This window comes from Hyaena hyaena, unplaced genomic scaffold, assembly GCF_003009895.1.
Source record: "Hyaena hyaena isolate Hyena2069 unplaced genomic scaffold, ASM300989v1 scaffold_269, whole genome shotgun sequence".
Classification (NCBI taxonomy): Eukaryota; Metazoa; Chordata; class Mammalia; order Carnivora; family Hyaenidae; genus Hyaena; species Hyaena hyaena.
In genome coordinates, this window is record NW_024080896.1 from 2,048,039 (window position 1) to 2,070,626 (window position 22,588).

At 45.3% G+C, this 22,588-nt stretch overlaps 1 protein-coding gene across 4 annotated transcripts in view; it reads right to left on the reverse strand.

The window, feature by feature from the left end:
• The window catches only part of LOC120240827 (aminopeptidase O (putative)), a 343,553-nt gene that overhangs the window by 132,165 nt on the left and 188,800 nt on the right, over positions 1–22,588 (reverse strand). For 3 of the 4 annotated variants that reach the window (XM_039245663.1, XM_039245664.1, XM_039245666.1), the window contains exons 6-7: positions 19,315–19,504; positions 15,205–15,314 (exon numbers count right to left, since the gene is read on the reverse strand). In XM_039245663.1, coding sequence (XP_039101594.1) covers positions 15,205–15,314; positions 19,315–19,504 — 300 coding nt within the window. The remainder of the gene's footprint in view (positions 1–15,204; positions 15,315–19,314; positions 19,505–22,588) is intronic. The other variant, XM_039245665.1, reaches the window with a different exon arrangement.

Below are 22,588 nucleotides of genomic sequence, written 5' to 3' on the forward strand. Positions count from 1 at the left end.
AGGAGAGGGTGAAGGCAAGAGAGGTGCATATGCAGTAAACCTGAACTGGAATCCTTAGAAACCAAGTTAAAAGTAGCTGTACACTCTATTCGGGGCTAGGGTGATCATGACGAAATGCAAGTTGTCAGTCAGCTATACACATTCAGAATATAGGAATACAAAGAACCAGGAAACTACAGGAGCCAAAATGAGAAAAGAGAAGAAGGGAAAATTTTTTTTGTACTGCATCAAAAAAAAAAAAAAAAAAATACCCATGACACTATCCCGGAAAGAGGCAAATGAGACAAACACCGGCTTCATTTTGTAAGGGGGGGCTAGAAGCGCTTTTTGAACACCAACAACATGTGCGCTGCTGTGTGCCGAGATGGTGGGAAGGTTCGTCTCATCTTATGACTCAAAGAGGAGCAGATGGTCTGTGGGAGCCGAAGAAGGACTTTCCCTCCTCAGTGGAGGATGGCACAGCACTGGGGACTGGGGGCCACAGGGGGAGGAGGGCTTGCCTGGGTTTGAAGCCCAATACACGCCAGGATGTAAAACAGGATGAGTAGTTGAGGGAAGAGCTCTCTTCTCAGCCTTGCGGGCAACTGCATACTATTTAAGTCTTCTAATTTAATATGCTGTGCATTAACAGTGAGCCCATTCACCGCAGCATTGTTTGGAAAAACAGAAAGCTAGAAATCACCAAAATGTCCAGTGGTTGACAAGTGGTTAGATAGTTAATTGTGGAACATTCATATCCTGGAATATTCTGTAGCAGTTAAAAAAAAAAAAAACCTACATGTGTTGATAATAGATCAGTCAGGGTTATATTATTGTTGTTGTTGTTGTTAATTTGACAGAGAGAGGGAGAGAGTGCATGAGCAGGGGAGGGGGCAGAGGAAGGGAAAAAGGGATTCACCAAGAAAGAGAGAGGGACTCCTGGGTGGCTCAGTTGGTTAAGTGTCATGATCAGGTCATGATCTCACGGTTCGTGGGCTGGAGCCCCGCATCAAGCTCTGTGCTGACAGCGCAGAGCTTGAACCCTGGAACCTGGAGCCTGCTTCAGATTCTGTGTCTCCCTCTCTCTCTCTGCCCCTCCCCCACTTGTTCTCTCTCTCTCTCTCTCTCTCTCAAAAACAAACATTAAAATTAAAAAAAAAAAAAGAAGAGAGAGAGAGAATCTTAGTCTCCACATTCAGCGTGGAGCCATATGGGGGTGGGGGTGGGGGCTCGATCCCATGACCCTGGGATCATGAATGGAGCTGAATTTGAGTTGGATGCTCAACTGAGCCACCCAGGCACCTCAGGTTATTAAGAGAACAATGGAAGGGACGGTATGTGGTTGAAACAAATTAACACACACGCACGTGCGCATATATACTCGTATTTGAAGGATGCTTTCTTGGAAGTGACTCATCTCTAGGTGGGGTTGTTATACCACAAACACTATGGAGATATCTTCCAGGCATCCAGTGCTAGAAATGGCTCCTTGGGTCTCATCCAATGCCCTGAGGAAACCAGGTGCCGCCTGCCATAACTTCTTCCATCCCTCCTTCAGACATTGCTAGTCAACCCTGCTAAGGCTCCAAGGATATTATGAAATGTTATAAAATATCCAATGATTTCCATCAATCCCTTTCTTTAAAAAAATATAATTCACAAAAATATATATATAATTCACATATCATAAAATTCACCATTTTAAAAAAGTTTAGGAGCATCTGGGTGGCTCAGTACAGTTGAGCATCTACTTTAGCCCAGGTCATGATCTCATGGCTTGTGAGTTTGAGCCCCACATGGGGCTTGCTGCTGTCAGCACGGAGCCTACTTCAGATCCTCTGTCCCCCTCTCTCTGCCCCTCCCCTGCTTGTGTTCTCTAAAATAAACTTTTTTTTTTATGTTTTATTTATTTTTGAGAGAGAGATAGAGACAGCGTGAGCAGGGGAGGGGCAGAAAGAGAGGGAGACACAGAATCTGAAACAGGCTCCAGGCTCTGAGCTGTCAGCAGAGTCCGACACAGGACTTGAACCCAAGAACATGAGATCATGACCTGAGCCAAAGTCGAACGCTCAACCGACTGAGCCACCCAGGTGCCCCTAAAATAAACTTTTAAAAAACTTTGAAAAAGTATAATTCACTGGTTTTAGTATATTTATAAGGTTGTGTAACCATCACCAGTACCTAATTGAAGAATATTTTCAACAGCCCCCAAAAAGATCCCACACCCACTAGCAGTAACTTTCCATTTTCTCTTCACCCCAGTCCCTGACAACCATTAATTTACATCTTGTTTCTATGGATTAGCCTGAAATATTCTAAATATTTCAGATAAATGGAATCATACAGCACATGGTCTTTTGTCACTGGCTTCTTTCACTTAACATAATCTTTTCTTTTTTTAATGTTTTTATTTATTTCTGAGAGAGAGAGAGAGACAGTGTGAGGAGAAGAGGGTCAGAGAGAGAGGGAGACAGAATCTGAAGCAGGCTCTAGGCTCTAAGCTAGTTGTCAGCACAGAGCCCGACACGGGGCTTGAACCCACGAACCGTGTTATCATGACATGAGCCAAAGTTGGATGCTCAAACGACTGAGCCACCCAGGCGCCCCAATGTTTTCAAGAGTCACCTATTTTTGTATCACATAACAGTACTTCATTCCATTCTACAGCTGAATGATATTCCATTGTATGAATATAACATACTTTATTTATGCATTCTTCTGCAGATGGACATTAGAGTTGTTCCTACTTTTTACTTAGAGCATGCTTCAACGAACCTTTGTGTACACATTTTTGGACTTAGGTTTTCATTTCTCTTGGGTAAATACTTAGGAGTAGAGTTGCAGGGTTGTATGAGAACCCTATGTGCAACATTCTGAGGATCTGCCAGGCTGCTTTCTAAAGAAGCTGCACCAATTTACACTCCCACCAATAGTGTACAAGGGTTGTAACGTCTCCAAACCCTCAAATTTCTCAAGCACTTGTTCTTATCTGCCTTTTCAGGATTGTTGTCCTAGTAGGTATAAAGTGATACCTCACTGAAGTTTTGATTTGCACTTCCCTGATGGCGAATAATGTCACACATCCTTTTATGTGCTTATTAGCCATTTGTATATCTTCTTTGGAGAAATGTCTATTTGAATTCTTTGCCCATTAAAAACAAAATCATTTGAGAGAGAGAGGGTGCATGAATGGGGGAGAAGCGTAGAGGGAGAGAGAGGGAGAATCCCAAGCAGACTCCCTGCTCAGCACATGAGCAAGAGTCAGATGCTCAACTGACTGAGCCACCCAGGTGTCCCCCTTTGCCTATTTTCAAGTTGCGTTGTCTTTTTATTGTTGAGTTATAAGAGTTCTTTATATATCCTGAATTCTAGTCCCTCATATATGATTTGCAAATATTTTTTCCCATTCTGTGGGTTGTCTTTTTAGTTTCTTGATGGAATCCTTTGAAACATAAAAGTTTTTAATTTTGATAAAGCCCAGTTTATTGATTTTTCCCTTTGGTCACTTGTTCTTCAGTTTAAGAAACGGTTGCTTAAACCAAGGCCATGAAGATTTATACCTATGTTTTTTTTCTAACAGTTTTATAGTTTTAGCTCCTACATTTAGGGATTTGATCCATGTTGAGTTATTTTTGTATGTGATATGAAGCGGAAGGTCTAACTTCATTCTTGTGCATGTGGCTATCCAGTTATCCCATGACCATTTGTTGAAAAGACTTTTCTTTCTCCTATTGAATGGTCTTGGCACCATTGTCAAAAACCAACTGATCATAAACAGAAATAAGAGTTTGTTTCTAGACTCTCAATTTTATTCCATTGGTTAATATGTCTGTCCTTATGTCAGTATCACACAGTGTTGATTACTATAGCTTTGTGGTAAGGACTGAAATTGAGAAGTGGGAGTCCTCAGTCTTTATCAAGATCGTTTTGGCTATCCTGGGTCCCTTGAATTTCCATATGAACTTTAGGATCAGCTTGTCCATTTCTGAAAAAAAAAAAAAGGCAGCTGGAATTTTGATACTGGGCATTGCCATTTTATCAATCTTAAGTCTCCCAATTCATGAAGACAAGATGGTTTTCCATTTACTTGGTTCTTTAGTTTCCTTCAGCAATGTTTTGTAGTTTCCAGTACATGCATTGCACTTCTTTTGTTAAATTTATTACTAAGTGTTTCATTATTTTTGATGCTATTACAAATGAATCTTTTCTTAATTTCATTTTCAGATTATTTACAGCTAGTGTATAGAAACACAATGGACTTGTATACACTGATCTTATATCCTGCAACCTTATTGAATTTCTGTATTAGTCCTACCAGTTTTTTGGAGAGAGAATTTCTTAGGATTTCCTATATATAAAATAATGTCATCTGCAAAAAGAGATAGTTTTACTTCCTCCTTTCCAACCTGGATGCCTTCTATTTCACTTTTTTGTGAAACTTTTTTGTGTCCAGCGATCTTGAACAGAAGTATAATCCTTCTTTTTTTATTCTTTCTCTCCTCAGCCACTTGCTTGAAAGAGAAAGGAGCTCCTATAAAACTTAACATGTGGTAGAATATTCTTCTTTTGTGTCTTTGCGACAGTCCAGTCAAATACCTGTATTGTTTTTTGTCAGCCATTCTGGGTCAAAACTATTGGCCAAAACACAAACTAAATGATGGTGCTGGGGGGAAGTGTACAGGGAGGACGAGAGTTTTTCTGAGTGTGCAACTAACACTCATTAGCCACGAATGTAGTGTACATTACACTAGGACTGGCTGAGTGCATGAGATATCCTCAGAGGGCGGGCACGATAAGAGTGAATTATTATAGATTGGTTTATATACATGAATTATTATACATGACTCATTATTTTTTAGGAAAATATTTCACAGGCAAATAGTGTTATATAATGAATCAGTGGCACACAGGGGAGCAATACAGAAGTATACATGTATACTTAACAAAATTTATTTTTGGAAGGATTCACAAGAAAATGCTAGCAGAGATTATCTTCGGGTAAAGACTACAGAGGTGGGGATGGAATTACACCTTTCTAAACTGTCTGGGTTTTTCTGTTAGGTACTCTTCTTATAAAAACAAAACAAAACAAACCCACCCCAAACCATGGTTAACAAAGCAGCGATTATGAACTGCTTAATTCTTCTTTAAGTTTTTCTCTATCTAAAAAACCCTACTAAATGTAATTGCAAAAATGAAACACCATGTACAGTAAATATGTAATTAGGGGCCTATCAAGGAGAATTCTGTTCCTCCCTTTGAAATACCTGAGTGATGAGTAACCAGGGAATGGTCTAAAAAAAATGAACAGGGAGTGTTATTTGAGTTCAAATATTCAGGACATGTCTATCATCTTTGCCGGGTAAAAGAAATGAGAACTCAGGGTGTCCCTCCAACAGGAAACAGGAACCGAGTGGGCAGCTCAGGGGGAGGGAGCTGGCCTTTGAGACAGGAAAGGGCAGAGTCTGTTTCTGGCTAGCTGAGAGCCTTAAAGTTTTTCAGAAAACGCTGGCACAGGTACAACACCATCCTGTCACGAAAGGGTAGAAACTGTCTACACAGCTAGCTTGCTAGTGTGTGTGGTTCACAAAAAGAGAATTTGACAGAAAAAATGGGGTGAACAGAGCTCCAGGCCTGAAGGATGGAGTGGAGGGTAGGAGTTCCAAGGTGTGTGCGTAGAAACCCCAGGAAGTACACAGGCCAGTGCAGGCGGTCAGAACTCAGGTAAGAACACTTGAAGCCATAGAGACCAGAACTGTCTTCTCCTCAGGGCTGTGGTCAGATGTTGCACAGGAATGCCAGGGGAACTGTACAGAGCGAGCAGAGCCAGAGGGGATACCAGCATGGCCCTAATGTAGGGATGAGACCAAAAGTAGGTTCCAGGAAGGCATGGATATTCCATTTGTCTTAGAAGCACTGCCAAGTTAATTCTCACCTAAAGCTATTAGTTTGAGTATCTTTGCTTAATGTTCAAACTTTTGGGGGAGTTCATTTTTGCTTTCAATCCCATCTTTTTCATTGGTAACCAGGCATTCTTGCCTCCTCCAGCCCCTTTTTAAACATCCTATTAGGTTCTTAATAAAATTAACTTTTTGGGGTGCCTGGGTGGCTCAGTCGGTTAAGCATCCGACTTCAGCTCAGGTCGTGATCTTATGGTTCGTGAGTTCAGGTCCCATGTCAGGCTCTGTGCTGACAGCTCAGAGACTGGAGCCTGCTTCAGATTCTGTGTCTCCCTTTCTCTTTCTGCCCCTCCCCTGCTTGTGCTGTCTCTCAAAAATAAACATTAAAAAAATTTTTTTTAAGTTTATAAATTAACCTTTTGAACATTCTAGCCAATTGCAAGTTTATCAAGAGGAAAAGTAGGTGTTTCCGGCTCTGGTTGCTAAAGAGAAAGGAGCAGGGTGCCTTTGTGGTCACCAGAGGAGAGTGGCAGCAATGAGAGAAGAGACAGAAACCAGAACAAACCAGAAGTGAGTGGGGCTGGCTGCAGGGGCTGTATCCTTGTGGCCTCTGTCACTTGTTGGGCAAACATTGACCAAGCGTCAGAGGGTCTAGATGACAGCACCTAACATGTGTTGAGTGTTTACTGTAGGTTGAATTATTGGAAACTAACAATTCTGAGCCACTTTAGATCCACCAAAATGACAATTCCCTGTGATTCAACCCAATACATGTGTTCTAAGTGATTTGTACATATTCATCGCATTATCCCTCACACTCATCTATAAAGTAGAAACCATTGTGTTATCATTCTCATGTTATAGTGAGGAGACCAAAGCTTATTATGCTTTTGTAACTCTGCCAAGGTCACTTAGCAAGTGGAGGAGTCAGAGCAGGACTCAAATCCAGGCACTCTGGCTTCCAAGCTTACTCTTTTAAACCGTAGACTCTTCTCCCGGGTTGAGACCTGAAGACTGACAAGCTCCGGAGAGGGCCCAGGCCTCCATTCTCAGACGTTTCTCTAAAATGAGGAAGGACAGACCAGGCTTTGGCCAAGAAGGAGCTGGGACTGTTGCCTTTCACTCTGTTAAAGTCATAACAAACTTCACAAAGCCCACATATTCAACCACTTCCTTTAATGGGTCAATCCTTATCTGTGATCAGAGAAAGCTTTACATCATATTATTAGAAGCCTTCTTTGAAGTTGTATGGACTCTCTAACCAGTCTGAATAGCTCCAAATGAGCCACTTAGAGCCTTAGGCCAACCAGGAAGGGGATCCTAAGCACTTCTAAACTCAGGTGCGGGTTCCTGAAATGGTTTCTAGACTCTGTCTCTCTGATCATGTATGATCTCACAGGCTGGGTAATCTTCCCAGAACTTTCATTTTCATTATGTCATTCTTGGAACCGAAAATAGCTCCCCAATGCCTGGATGGTCACGTGTAAACTCTTGAATCTGGCATCTAAGGAACTCAGTTACTTAGCCTGTCCTTCTCTGGCTTCCTTCAGTCTCATGGGGTTCCTGATGGCTGTCCTTTCCAGGAAGCTCATTCTCACTTAATGCCCATTTCCACAATTAATTCACTGTTAACGCTTGCCACACTTTGCTCCTTGAGTTCTCTTCCTTCCAGCTCTTTCCCAGTCTCAATGCTAGCCTTTCTTTCCATCCCAGCTCAAACCTCACATCTTCCCAGATACCCTTTGTAGCTAAACCTGCCAACAGTAATCTGCCAGTCCTTAGAAAGCTGAGGATACAGCCTAGGGTTTTTCTATCTACTGTCTTCTGACCAATATTTCAACGCTGTAAATAATATAGAAAGAACCTCAGGGACAGAGATCATGTGGTTTATGACATTCCTTTCTTCAACATTTACCGAGTATCCATTCAGTGCCAAACCCTGTGGTATACAGAAGTAAAGAAGGCATAGTCCTCGGGTCCAAAAGCTCATGACTCTGAAGAAGGATGCATTAGGTTGGACCATATAAAACTGCTGTGTTTGTACGTTAAAAACAGTCAGTAATTGGCAATATAACATGGCTCATTCTGAATTTAATTATCAAATAATGTAGTAAGATTAGGGATGGAGATACAATCAGAGCATTTAGAGGGTGCAGAGGAAGGCCACATGCTTATCTTGTCAGGAGAAAGCCAGAGACTTTTGGAATGCAGTGATGTATTTTGAATCATGATGATTTGGAGTCATGTGATAAGGGGAGGATATTCTAATAGAGACAAAATGAAAACAAGGCAAGGAGGTAAGAAAGAACAGGCAGACAGTAGATGTTATGGGCTGCATTATAGTTTTCCAAAATTTTTATGCTGAAGCCCTAATCTGCCGTACTTCAGAATGTGACTAGATTTAGACACAGGGCCTTTAAAGAGCTAGTTAAGTTAAAATGAGGCATTCAGTTGGTAGCCTTTACAAGGAGAGGAGATGGGGATGTATAAAGAGACACCAGGAGTGTAGGTGCACAATGGAAAGACCATGTATGGACTCAGAGAGAAGGTGGCCACCTGTAAGCCAAGGAGAGAGGTTGCAGAAGAAGCCAAACCTGCTGACACCTTGCTCTTGGGCTTTTAGCCTCCAGAAGTGTAAGAAATAAATTTCCATAACCCATATATAGAATACTGTAGGGGTCTATATGAGCTTGGTGAGGTGGCTAGAGGGTGAAGCAAAAAATGGCAAGAGAAGGGACTGTGAAAAACAGGTAGGAGTGTTGGCATGCAGGGCTGTGCCTGCTGTATTACAGAACTTGAAGTTTTTCCTGGAGGTGAAGGGAAGCTTTTGCAGAGTTTTAAGTAAGGAGGTGGCAGAATCAGAAGGTGTTTCAGGAAGAGCTCCACAGTGGCAGTGAGGAAGGTGGATTTGATGACCAGAGACAGAAAGAACGATTCAGAGGCTGTTGGATTGGTGCCAGTGAGTTAAGTTCTAACCAGGTATACAGGAGTATTATAGGATTGGAGAAGGACCCAGCTGAGAATACTTACAAGAAAAGTTCACAGTGATGACTTAAACCCTCCTGGGGCAAGGAGTGGAGAGGAGGGAGGAATTGGTAGACTCCCCCATTTTCGACCTGGGATGAGCATGGGAACCTGAGCCACCATTGATGAGCTCACCACCATAGGAGGTGAGCAGATGGGGCCATGAGACGTGGTTACCAGCGTAGGATGGCTGTAGGGCCACCAGGGAGAGAGGATGTCAAATGGACAGCTAAGCAGTCACATGTGATCTTTAAGAGAGGGTGGGGCTGGCCTGGAGATGTGGGAGCTTCCAGCAGAGAAAGGAAGTGTGGCCAGCAGTGCCAACACCCCACTCACATTCTGTGGGGCCCTGTTATCATCTGTGTGCACATTAGCTCTTGGCCTGCTCTCCATAACTCTGTCAGATGTGGGGGCTCTCCAGGTGCCCAAACTTCTTTTACCTGCAAACACAAGAGACAGAAGTACCTGGAAATGTACATCTGTCCAAGCAATAAGGACAGGCGAAGGGGTGTACACACACCCTGGGCCATACCCTGGCAAGGACAACTTTGAGAATGACCCGCACTACCTCCAGAGCAATCCTATGTGACTTGACTTGGTTTCACAGCACCTTGGCTTGGCCTCCTTTCCTTCTCCTCACTTCTACTTTCCCTCCTAGGAATACTTCCTAATAAATCTCTTCCCCATGAATCTTGTCTCAGGGCCTGCTTCTGGGGAATCCCACCTAAGGCAGGGGGTGTAGATGGGACCACTCCAGGGGGATGTGCAGTTAAGAACAGGGCCCCGAGGGAACACAAACGCTGAAGAAGAGCCAGAAGAGGAGCTGCCAAGAAAGTCAGGTGATCGAGAACCCCAGAAGGCAAGAGTTATCAATAGTATCAAACAAAGCAGAGGGGTTCCAATAATTAAAGACTGGAATATATTTACAGAATCTGGTGATCATAAGGGCAAAATGGCCTTAGGAAAAAAGTTTCCCTAGACTCATGACCCCAGCCCATGGCCCAAAGTGATGGGAACTTCATTCTCCCTTCATATATGGTCTCCCTTCCCTTTTTCCTTATGGGCAGAGGGCTTAAAGCTCACTTAGGTATATGGAAGTTCTAGATTTGCATCAATGCACATGCATCTCCACTTCTACCTTTGGAACTAGAAATGTGTCTGTAGTTGTATTAAGACTGACAGATTGGCTCTCGGGCATCTGAGAGGTCAGGGAGATGTGGATATTGATGCATTTATAGAATTGAAGGGATAATATGGCTGATGGCTTCAGTTTTCCCTAGAGGACAGGAGGCAAGAGAAGAGAGAGTGAGGAAGGTCTGGAATAAACGCTGAAGGCCATGGGGAAGGGAACTGCCCTGGAAAGAGTAAACAGATTTATTCCCAGCCTATGGAGCTGGTGGAAACTGAGGTAGGCACGCTGGGAATCTCAGGTCCCAGGATGGAGGAATGGTGGAGGCTGAGCCTCTGGGCTGGAGGTGGGTGCGTGACAGCAAGGGAGTCCGGAAAGAGGGGAGCTTTCCCATGAGGCAGGTTTGTGTGGCTGCGAGTGGATGAGTTCCCACATGTGGGTGGGAAAAGACTGCTGTGTTCTTCAAGGATCAGAAATAAAAATTTTGAGAAAAACTTTAGAGGCAAAAGCTTCATGCATACCAGAGGTGTACACATAGACTGATTTCAAAAGTCTTACTTTTTTTTTTTAATTATTTTTTTAATGTTTACTTATCTTTGAGAGACAGAGAGAAAAGACAGAGAGTGAGTGGGGGAGGAGCAGAGAGAGAGGGAGACACAGAATCTGAAGCAGGCTGCAGGCTCAGAGTTGTCAGCACAGAGCCTGATGGCACGGGTCGAACTCACTGAGAGAACTGCAAGATCATGACCTGAGCCGAAGTCGGATGCTTACCCGACCAAGCCACCCAGGTGCCCCAAAAGTCTTAGTGTTTTAAATGGAACATCCAGTGCTTAGGAGTCATGCAAACCCACAGAACCAGCGGCACGCACACTTCATCTTGGCTATGGAGCGTTGCATACATGGGGTTCCCCCCTATTATTATGAGATGTCTTTTTGACCAGGGAATGAGACATTTATGAGAAAGGTAGGAAACGATATCAGTGCTTCTCTAGAATTATGCTGTCTGTGGAGGCAGCAGCTAGGAGAGTCACATAAGATTGTGGGCCTGTCAGCGCCTCCTCAACATGATATATTTTCACGTTTTTCTCAGCATGAGCTTGACTTTAACAATGAATGCAGAAAAGTGGGGAAGTGATAATAAATCACAAACAATAAAAACCAACAGAGATTTCTTCTGACCCTGCCATTGTAGCTCTTCCATCCCGCAGGCTTGTCAGAATATACTAACACTCCAGGGTAAAGCTCTTTAGAGAGAGAAGGCCAGAATCCAGCAGTGCCCCTGGGACCAAAGGCATGGGAGTCTTACAGAAGGCCCTTCGCATCTTCCTTGACTGCTGCACAGTCGAGGGGGGGCGGGGTAGAGACAGCAGGAGAGCAGAGTAATGGTGGCCAGGCAGAGGAGGACAGCATTAAGATCAGCTTTGCCGGGTGCAGTTTTGCCGGGGGTCGGTGCACATGTGAGGGAGAGTCTGGGGAGAGCCACTGGGGTCTCGGCTAAGGGGAAAGCATCTTTAATAATTAACAAATGAGGAAAGACATGGAGTGAGTAATGTGACCCTTAGCATTTTGAGACTATGAGCAAATCGTCATGCTGCAAGAGCATGCCGCCACAGTACAGGCTCCCTGGCCTAGGAACGCTGAGAAGGAAAACACAGAAACTGTTGTAACCAAATGAAGTCTTAAAACCAAGTCAGTCTATACATATTTGATGAGAGCCATGTCCAACACTGGATGTATGGAAGACACAACTGGAAAACAGTTCTAACATTAGCAAGTCAGAGCCAAACACAATTTTAGTTTTCCTCTTCTCACTTTGTTAATAGTCCAACATCTATAATCAACACAATGTTGAGGGTTTTTTTTTTTTTTCCGTATAGCTACTGAAATAATCGGACACATGCACTCATGTGTAAAAAGACAAAGATGCTTGGTCCAAGGATACTTTTTTCTTTTAAGTTTATTTATTTATTTTGAGAAAAAGAGAGAGATGCAGGAGAAGGCAGAGAGAGAGGAAGGGAGAGAATTACAAGCAGGCTCCAATGCTGTCAGTGCAGAGTTCAACAAGGGGGCTCAAATTCACCAACAGTGAGATCATGATCTGAGCTGAAATCAAGTCAGATGCTTAACAGACTGAGTCACTCAGGTGCCCCTAAGGATAATTTTTTCAAACTCTGACCTTCATATCCTTCCATAGTACAAGATAGTTGCAGGGCTTTGATCTTTTGTTTGTTTGTTTGTTTGTTTTTGATGCAACTAAATACTATATTGAGTTCCTTGAAAGCAGAAAGAGAGAGAGACTAGGGAAAAGAGGGTCATTTCCATCCCCAGATTTCAATCTCCGCTCCGCTCTTTATCTGCTGTATGATGTTGGAGACCTTAATCTCTCTTTCTGAGCTGTGAGTCATCTAAGTGAAGAGGTTGAATAGCCAGCAGGAGGGGTGGGGAAGGGCTGGCAGCGGAGCAGAAGGAAATCAAGGAGAGTGTGACACACAGAAGCCCAGTGAAGAAAGTGTTTTTAGGAGGGAGTGGTCAACCATGTTGAAAGCTACTGCAAAGATGAGTAAGAAAAGTTTCCATTTTGTCTGTCAACACTGAGGAACGAGGAATGTAGCAAGACACAAACCAAGACTTCTAAATTGTTGGTCCATCATTTCAAGACCATGGGATATCTTGAAAGAGATGGGGAGAGAAAGATAGTGTCTTTGATTACGGTCTTGTTTTAAGTGATTTCTTTGCATATTAAACCAAAATAAAATCTGAGAACAAATTCTTATAACTCTATTCTTTTTTTTCTTTTTCACTTTTGGTTATTTCTAGGCTCTCCATGCCCATTTAAGGGAGGATTCCACAGGATGAGAGTAAACTAAACCTAGACTATGTAACCCAGGCAAGTTCAGGAACATCTCCTCTTCACTGTAAGCACATCTGATAGTCATGGTTTCCATACTGATGTGCAGCAAATCTTTCAAATGCAGCCATTTCATGGTTTGCCTAAATTTAGGCAAACACGATTTCTGAATACTAAGAAAAAGGAAAACAAATGCTATAATAAGCTTTCCAGCACAAGGGTCTAAATATAGTGTATTTCTTCTCCCGGCTCTACACACAGGAAAAGCTCTTGGCCCTCAGAGGCTGGGTTGATCACAGCCCCATGGAGGGCAGAGATAAGGCTCTCCTTATGTGTGTGTGATGACTTCCCCGTGTGCGGTTGGCCTGCTTATAAATTGGGAGCACATTTCATCAACTCATGTTCATTATGACGCCCCACCCCGTCTCCACACTGATTTCCCAAGCTCCTCTGCTGGCTCCCCACCTTCCTCCAACCTCTGCCCTTGCCTTCCTCTCTCCCTGGTGATTTCAGTGTGCTCAGAGTTTTAAGTATTTATATGCTGAATGTTCCAATCTCTCCAGTGAGCTGCTGACTTGTAGACCCCACTAAGTTCTCAATATTGAGTATCTATCTGGTATCCCAAACTTGATACATACAGACCTGGGATTTTTATTTTTTCCTTCTGATATCTTGGCTGTCTCACCAAATGGCCTCACCATCTACCCAGCTACTCAAGTTAAAAGCCTGGAATCATTCTGGACACTCTCATCTCCCTCTTCTCTACATCCAGTGGCCAAAGTTCCGGCAGCTCCACCGCCCAAACCTGTCTCAAATGGGTCTATTCCTTGAACCTGCCCCCCACCCCCACCCCCGGATCTCCTGTGTGGATGACTGTGGGTCTAACCCTTCCCCTCGCCCTCCCTCTGCTGCCCGTAGTCCACCCCCCTGGCTGCCAGAGCAGCACTGAAAACACAAGACAGATCATGACCCTCCCCTGCTGCAGGCCCCAGCTCCCTTCCATTGAACTTGGAGTAAGGCTTGCTGACCTGACTCCTGCCGGACTCTCTCGGCCCATCTGGTCCCACCATCCCTCTAGTACCAACATGTCAAGCCCTTTCCTGCTTCAAGGCCTTCTTGGTCCTCAGAGACACCTTTCCTTCACGTCACTTCTCAGCATCTGTAACTAGGGGTGAATACGGCGGGGTCCCGCTAAGTCAAAGCTCCATGAGAGCAGGGACCCTGTCCCCACGGGCGTTATAGCTGCCCCACGGGCTGAGTGCAGCGGTGCACACACAGCAGTGCCGGGTGGGGGATGTGGGCTCCCGGCGCTGGCGCTGGCTCTCCTAAACAATGGATGAGTCAGCGGGCCGCAAGAGATTCGCGTGCAAGCAAGGGGGACATGTCTGTGGGAAGAGTGGCCACACCCCAGGCCTCAGTGCTGCTCCAAAGCACCAGCCAGCCTCCCTGGGGTCAGGCTGGGCCCCGTGTATTTCCCTCAGACTTAGCTTCGGTGGACAGTCACTGTGGAGAGTTGGTGTTTAATCAAAAACAAACAACAACCGAACCATTTTAAGCCGGCTCCTGCCTGGGAGACAGACAGGTTGTCATCAAAAATGAGGGGCTATTGCTGGATGGCTGCCTTCCCACCTGTCAGACTGAGGATTCCACAAGCTTGGCTCTAGCGGAGAGGGGGCAGGATGAAAGCTTCTGTTGTCATAGCAATCGTGGTGTTCCTAGGGCCTAGGCTTTGGGTTTCAGATAAACAACTATTTAGAGAAGTGAAGGAAACGAGCAAAGCAGAGAGGGAAAACGGAAAAATGGCAAGAAGTAATCCTACAAGTGCTGCAAGACACACTCTGAAAACAAAGCGCAGGAGCTAGGAGTAGAACCTTCCCCAGGCTAGGGAGCGGCCTCCTGCTGGGAAGACCGGAAACAAAATGCCCCATTGACAGAAACATCTGTTACTACTAAACACTTAGGAATCAATATTTTCCTAAAGGTTTTCTTTGGCTTTTACTATTATTATTATTTTAAATTATTCTGTCAGGTCACCAGACCCCAACCTTGTCCGAGTCCTCTTAGAACTTCAAATGAAGAATTTGGTCCTGGAAATGGCCTTGTGTTAGTTTTTTCCTAAACAGAGACACCAGGAAAATGTCAGAAGGCAAAGCCCTGAAAGACTTAAAACGTAACAATCACATCCCTGGGACAGGGAGTGACCTAACCCAATTTGATTTAAAAAGGAAACAGCGTATTTCGTAGGTGGCCAGGAGGCGGCTCAAAGGAGAGGAGTAGGTGGCGGGCAGAGGATGAGAAGGTAAAGAGATCACCTGGCGCTTTACCTCAACACCTGCATCTCCTCCGGGGAGTTCCGCACCTCGTCCTGGAGGCGACACCAGCGCAGACAAGCCTTCAGCTCCTGCTGCTCCTGGGCCTCGTGGGGGGCCAGCTGCTTGGGCCACAGACACACAAACACACGTGCATAAAACACAGTCATTATTGTCCTTGTGTGGGGTCACAACCGCCCAAGGGAGCAGCTCGCTCAGTTTCAGGGTGATGGTCTCTCCATGGTGCCTTGTCCCCCACCAGAAAAGTCAGAGGGCCAAGGGGGTCTGGCAGGTTCTCAAACGAAGAGCCAGCTGCTAATTCTCCTGCTGGTGATAGAGCTAGGCCTGGCTGTTTGGAAGGCGTCTCCCGGTCCCAAAACCCATCCTTCACACACCCCTGGCCCAGAGAGAGCAGGCTTCCCTAGGGGGCCATTTCTACTCTGATTCCATCCAGACCTCTCCTGCTTTGTCTTTCTGCACAGGGTGGGGAAGGTCCCCTCCATTTACCTCCTACTTTTCCCAGCCCTCGGTTTTGTTAAGGGCTATTTACAGAGGAGCCTGCTAATGCAGCCCAGATGATTCTGTCTGCATATAATCAGAAAGAGTGTACGGCCTGGACTCAATCTGGGGGAGGGGAGTACCATCACACCCTGCCCTGCTACTGAGAATTGGCTGCTGTCACTCAGCTCGTGAGGCCCTGCGGCTAAAGTCTTTGTAAGGAAGGGCAGCAGAACATCCACCAGGGAGGGAAATGTCAGTATCAACAGGCGTTTCTGGAAACTAAAGATCCTTAATAGTTCATTCAACAGATATTTACTGAGTCTCTTCCAGGCCCTGGGTACATTACGGACACAGCCTGTACTCCGAGGAGTCCAGGGAGACTGATAAGAACACTAGCCATCAGAGTGCAGTCATGGTAGAGGTTAAGGAAGAAGCTAGATGCCCCCTGGCCAGCCAGGTGAGTCAGAAACCTTTCCTGAGGAGGTGCTGGGGCCTGTGCTGGTCCCCAGGGACAGCAGGAGTCAGCCAGGGAAGTAGCAATTTCAGAAAGAGGGAAAGCGTGTGCTTTCATTAGAGAATGGTGAGGGATGTGGTCAGGCTAGGAGCATGCTATTACTGGGGAGGGACAGAGGTGCCAAGTAGCCAGCAGAGACCAGATGATCTACAGGTTCTGTGTACTTTGTTGCTATGGAAAATTCATATGTTGAAGCCCTAACCCCCAATGTGACTATATTTGGAGATGGGACCTTTACATAGGTAATTAAGGTTAATGAGGTTATTAGGATGGGCCCTGGTCCAACAGGACTGGTGTCCTTACAAGAGGAAGAGACGCCAGAGCTCTTTCCATATTTGCACAGAGGAAAGGCCATGGCAGGACATAGTGAGGAGGTGGCCGTCACCAAGCCAGGAAAGAAAGGTCTCACCAGAGCACAAGCCTGTCAGCACCTTGACCTTGGACTTTTAGACTCCAGAACTATGAAAAAACGAGTGTTGTTTAAGTTAACCCAGTCTGTGGTATTGAGTTAAGGCAGCCTGAGCTAAGACACCTGTGAAAGAGGATAGATTTTTATCAGGGTTGATGACAAGTTATATGATACAATCTTGCAACTAACTCAATTCACTTCTCCCTGGGGAATGCCACTTTCTATCTCCTCATTCAGTGATTTCCCACTCCCTACTCTGCCCTGCTTGCTGATGCTCAGTGTTGCCTAGATAGCACAGTCACCTGGGCGGCCAAGTGTCCAGTGTGCCTCATGACCTCTTCCCTGGTGACATCCACTGCTGGCCAGGAGAGTCCCGTGAGCCGGTGCACCTTTCCCTGCCCCAAAGAGCCCTTCTCTCGTGCCTGGGACATCTGCTGCCCACACTCAGACCTCCCTTCAAGGAAGGAGGTAGAGTGATACACGTGTGTGGAAATGTTTCCAAACATTTTTGCTAAACTCAAGAATGGCCACTTTGCTTCAGACCAAACTGTTTTCACATATCAGAGAGTTACTGCCTATACCATAAAGGATGATGAGGTGGATTGTCCCCTGCGGCAAGTTAAGGGGAAAAGAGGGATAAAGAAACCTCAACTCCCACTTTCCCTTTGAGCCCCATGTCAGAGGTCTTCTTGGAGAAGATGATCTGGATCTTCCTGGATCAGCTCAGACCTGACCTCTCCCACCTCTGAACCCACACAATATTTGGTGTTTACCTCTCTCTTCTAACTTATTTTCTTCTCCCTTCTACTGTGTGCTTCTCTCACCTTCACAGTTCAGCTATGACCTCTTTCAGAGCAGGGCTGTGTCTTACCCATCCTTTTATCTCTACAGGTCTAGCACAGACGGACACACAGAAGGTATGAGCTGTGAGATGAGGCCAGACTGGCTTCACGTCTCTGTTAGTGGAGATGGACATATTCAGGACAGCGAGAGACTCAGCAGTGACCCCCTGGAAGTATGGGCAGGGGCAAAGCCAAAGGAGAAGCGCTTTGTGGGGATGGAGATAAAGAACAGAGAGATCATTACATGCCTGAAATACGCTCACAATTACCAAGAATAGCACAAATCTGATTGTCTCAGGACAGAAGCACCTGAGAAAAGGGATGATGATAGAGGCTCATTGATATTAGCCTATTTAACCCTCGCTAAATGTCTACTGTGCGTCAGATGGTAGAAAATGCAAAGAGAAAGAGAGCAGAAAAGGAGAACTGGTATTTCTTACACAAGCTCTATGTGTAATTCATAATTATCCCATTTACCATGCAAGTTTACACTTTCTTAAACCCATTTTCCAAATGAGGAAACTGAGGCTCAGGGAGCCTTAATAACCTACCTACATTTACAGACAGAGTTGGTGGGATGCTATATCTGGTCTGACTCCAAACCCAGCCACCTTTCCCAAGTCTGCCACATGGCCTCTCTTCACTGTGTGGCAGGGGACACAGAGGTGCAAGCTGCTGGCCAAGGTGCAGAGAAGGTGGGAGGGTGAGTAAGATGTAGCTCCATTCTGGAAGAGAGCACAGCCTTGTTGTGAGGATCAACAGAAAAAGGAAAAAGTGAGGAAAAAAGAAAAAAGTGAGGAAAAAGAGGCAGGTACCAAATACTGAGGGAGTGCAAAGCTTCTAGAAGAGTAAGTATTGAATTGTGAGTGGACCAATCAGTCCGGGCTATCCAGAGTAGGTGACCTTGAGCGGGTTAGTGAAAAATAAACAGGATTTCAACAGGCAGAAGGAACTGGAGCAAAACCATACAGGTATGCATCAACTTGAGGATTTCAGAAAATGTTAACTAGTCCAGTCAGTGTGTAAGGGTTGGAGGTGGGAGGGAAAAGAGTGACCAAATATTCAGAACTGAAAAATAAGCAGGACAGTTTAGTTGCCATATCCTTATTAGCAATGCCATCCAATCCTTTAAAGAAGAGGTTGTAAACAGGGAAAGTGTTGCCCTTACCTCTGGGTAGGTTTGGTTGGCATAATATATTTTAAATTACTAAATTTCACATAAAAATCCAGATTTAGAACTTCCTTTAAACAACTGCAAGTCCAGGCTCCCCCGAGCCCTTCTGTTGACATGATGACAATCCGCTGGCACTGATGAGCAACTCCCAGTTGGCCTCGGTCCTCACCACTCCCTAACCTATTACACCAGCCACATTTCATTCTTCACTGGTTGCCAGCAGACATCTGCAATGATGACTCCTGGTTTAAATTTTTATCTTATTAGTAAAAAACCAAAACCAAACAGTCAAGATCACCACAACCATAACCACAAGAGAGTGCCCGAGTAAGCCACAGCCTGACCGGAGCTCCTAGTCTTTGCTCAAATATCCACTATCAGAGAGGCCTTCTAGTGCCTTCTAAAACTCAGCTTCCCACCACTCTCTCCGGCTTCATCTGCCTTCCAGTACTTACCACCTGACATGTTACAGATGTGTTTGTCTGTTTCCCTGTTCTCTCTCCTATCCCTACACTGAGAACCCCCAGGGGCTCAGGGACTTTCCTCTGTTTACACAGCTCTCTCCCCAGCAAGCAGCACAGCCCTGGCGCATAATAAGCCCTCGACATATCTGTTGAATGAACAGATGCCTATGAATAGAATCTGACTCTGGGTGGTGAAATGCTTAGGGTCACTGTAAACCTACCTGCTGTGCTTCGGCCCAGAACACATCTTCCAAGTGAGTGGCGAACCCTTCGCTCAGCCACTCCTCTGTCCAGTCCTGGGCCCCGATGGCCAGGCCAAACCAGGCGTGAGCAATTTCATGGCAGAGACGGGTCCCACAGAGATGGCTCATTCCCGTCAAGACACTCTGAGAGAGGAAGATGATGTGTGGGCTGTGGATAATGGGGGAGAAAACACACGGAGTCTTGTTAGAGCCTGCCCTCGTGGTTGCCCCATGGGGCGGCTTTCTCAGCCTGGCAAGCCTGTTATTATCATGTGCATGCCAGATCATGACGGATAGGCTTGCAGCTTAGATGCTTTCAGAAATAAATAAAGTGGCAGTTTACGTTTCTGGCAGCGGTTCAGCTGGCCGTTTGTGCCAAGCAGTTGTCTTCGTCATCCAACGGCTATTACCTGTAATGAGTAACCTGCACCAAAGTTTTATGCCGAAGAAATTACAAGGCAATGGAAGCATTTACTCTGAAATCTGGACTGTAAAAGAAGAGCAGGTGTGAGTGTGAAGCCCATGCTGTCAAGAGAGTGATCAAAGAAGCCCCTTCAGCCAAAAATCCGAGCAGCTTACACACAAATTGAGAAGTCATGCAGAAGGACAGGAAAAGCCGAGAAGAATGGAACCAAAATTTTCCATTTCGGACTGGGGCTGGTTATGAAGTTAACACACTAACAGGTGTCGTGGATGGGCAAGGTTTCCAAGAGACTCAGATGAAGGCCGAGTTTCTGTTAAGGCAAAGATTTTCAAAGGCATCATCTCCTATCTGTAGATGCTTATACATCCACATGACATAACAAAATTAGGCAGGGGGTGGAGGGAGCTAACCCACCCAGGTGTGCAAACGGCCCCAGGGCTGGCCCCAGCTAGAGAGATTTATCTAATCTCATTTTCCATACCTTGTTTTAAAACCCCAAATACCATGATTAGATTGTGTAGATGAAATGGGAGGATGGAAGGCTGAAAAAAGAAAAGGCAGATAGAAAACCTCTTCTGCTTCCATCTTCCACATTTTTCATTTATCCAGGACTTGTTTACAGTTTTATTAATGAAGAATTAGCTCTTAAAAAAAAAAATCTCTCCTCCATCATTTGAACAAGAACAGTTGGGAAACCTCCCAAATTAAGAAACTGTACACACTGGTTCCCTCCTTCAAAAGCCATTTGTTTGCTATCATGCTGGCTCCGCACAAGCCGGGACTGCTCGCAGATTTGTCCTCCGCCCCCACGGCCACCAGTAGAGAAAACTCCACCTGTATTTCCCTTGCACAACATCGCCCATTCAGCTCAGAGAGCTCAACTGAAATCGTAGGAGCCACGTGTGCCAAAATAGACAGCTTTCATGTGAAATAATAACAGGGCAAGCACGCAAATGAAATGTCTGCCAGGCCCTCAGCAAAGTCCACCAGAAACCCCAGGAATAAAAAACTGTAATTGGGGCATTTAGGACGTGGTGGCGGGTGTGTGTGTGTGTGTGTGTGTGTGTGCGCGCGCGCGAGCAATGCAGCAGCCACCAACAGTAGTTCAGAGCACGAAGTCAGAAAACAAAAAAAAGAAGGCATGAAAGAAGGGAGGAAGGGACTAGCAGGCACAGGAGCTCACCTTCTTACTGAGAAAGTCACCCCAGAGAGAAGACAAACTGCGAAACCTGGCATTTTCGAGTAAATGACCCCTTGCTCTGGCATGTGCAGCGCTACAAAGAAAAGCCACAGAAATGTACCAAGTAAATAACATTCCAGACATACTGCTGGCAGCGCTTCGCCCTTTTGGCTAAAACAAAACAGAAGTATCTGCAGGCCTTGTAAACAGGCTCAAAGAGGAGCCTGCATCTGATGGGTTTGCTGGCCAGAGACAGAGGCGGTGAGCACATAGTTACAGGGACTGGACGGCTGACCCGTCCACTCAGACTTCCTAGGTTACACAAGCTGATGGCTGCGAAGTCACCGCCAGACTGTTCACGAAGAAAAAGCCTGCCCCATCCTGGTCCTTGGTGATCACTCCCTGTTTTGTCCCAAAGTGGAAGCCCAGCCAAGGCCCATTTATGCAAATATCAAAGTCTAGAGAGCCTGAAGGAATGCACCAAAGCAGCTGTGTCTGGGGTGAGGGGTGGCTGTGCGCTTTCCTGCCCTTTAATCTTTTCCCTCCAACGGCCTTTGTTGTCTCCGCCAGACCTCCCCTTCCCACCTGCCAGTGCTCTGGACACCCCACCCGGCCTGGCCTCCGTGGACTTGGGTCTTGACTGGGCTCAGGATGGACCGGCATGGCTGGAATCCTACATTCCCACTTCCCTTCCCCAGGCCCTTCTTCCTAGCTGGGAATCAGTGGGTTTCCTACTGTCTTTGGAGGAAGATCAAAGCTTAAATATCCTCCTGGGTCAGAAGGAAGGGCGTTTCATTTGATATAAGTGACCCTATTATCAGTGGAAAACATGACCTTCTCCCCGAAAAGCAGTTTTCCAGTTGAGAACCAGACCCCAATCCTCCTGCACTGGAGTCTGCCCTCTGAACTTGGGTTTTTACCTGAGGGCCATGCTGGGGTGGTATTTCCCTATGAAGAAAATGGTCTCTTCCTTAAAACTAAATTAAAAACATGGAGTAAGGTTTTGATAATCTTTCTCAAAGGTTGTTAACAAAATTCTGACACAAAAGGACCAACAGAATTTACTTTTAAGGAGAATTTCTTCCTCTCCTTTAGACCCTAAATGTCAGAATTTCTTATGTTAAGTAGGATTTTTACACTGTTTTCTCCCCCCAACAGTGAGTGAGGAAAAGTGTAATGGTCTTTAAGCTGACTTTAAGGAGTAATATTAAATACTCCTTTACCAACAGATAATCTACTTCCTGCCCACCTTCAAAACAGGATGGATGTTTAGAATTTTCTACTTCTACCTTAACCTTGATTTATAAGTTTCACCCCTGGGCTCCTCACACATTCCCACATTCTCAGAACCTTATTCATGGTCCTAATCAGCCAGCGGGTCATCCGTCTTCACGCTGACAAGGCCCATTTGAAAACAGGTTTTCTTGTTTTCCCCTGAAAGGGCCTGTGTCAGCTGCCTCTATAATATGCCAAATTGTCGATTCATCAGTGCAAAGGATGGAGATAATCACTTCAATGATACCTTCATCCTAAAAAACTGTTTTCTTTTTAAATTCACAGAGTATATCACTTTTCCCCAATAAGAAATAGATGGAAAAGTAATACTTTCAACTCTCAAAAAGCAGAAGCCCCCTGGATTGTATCATAAA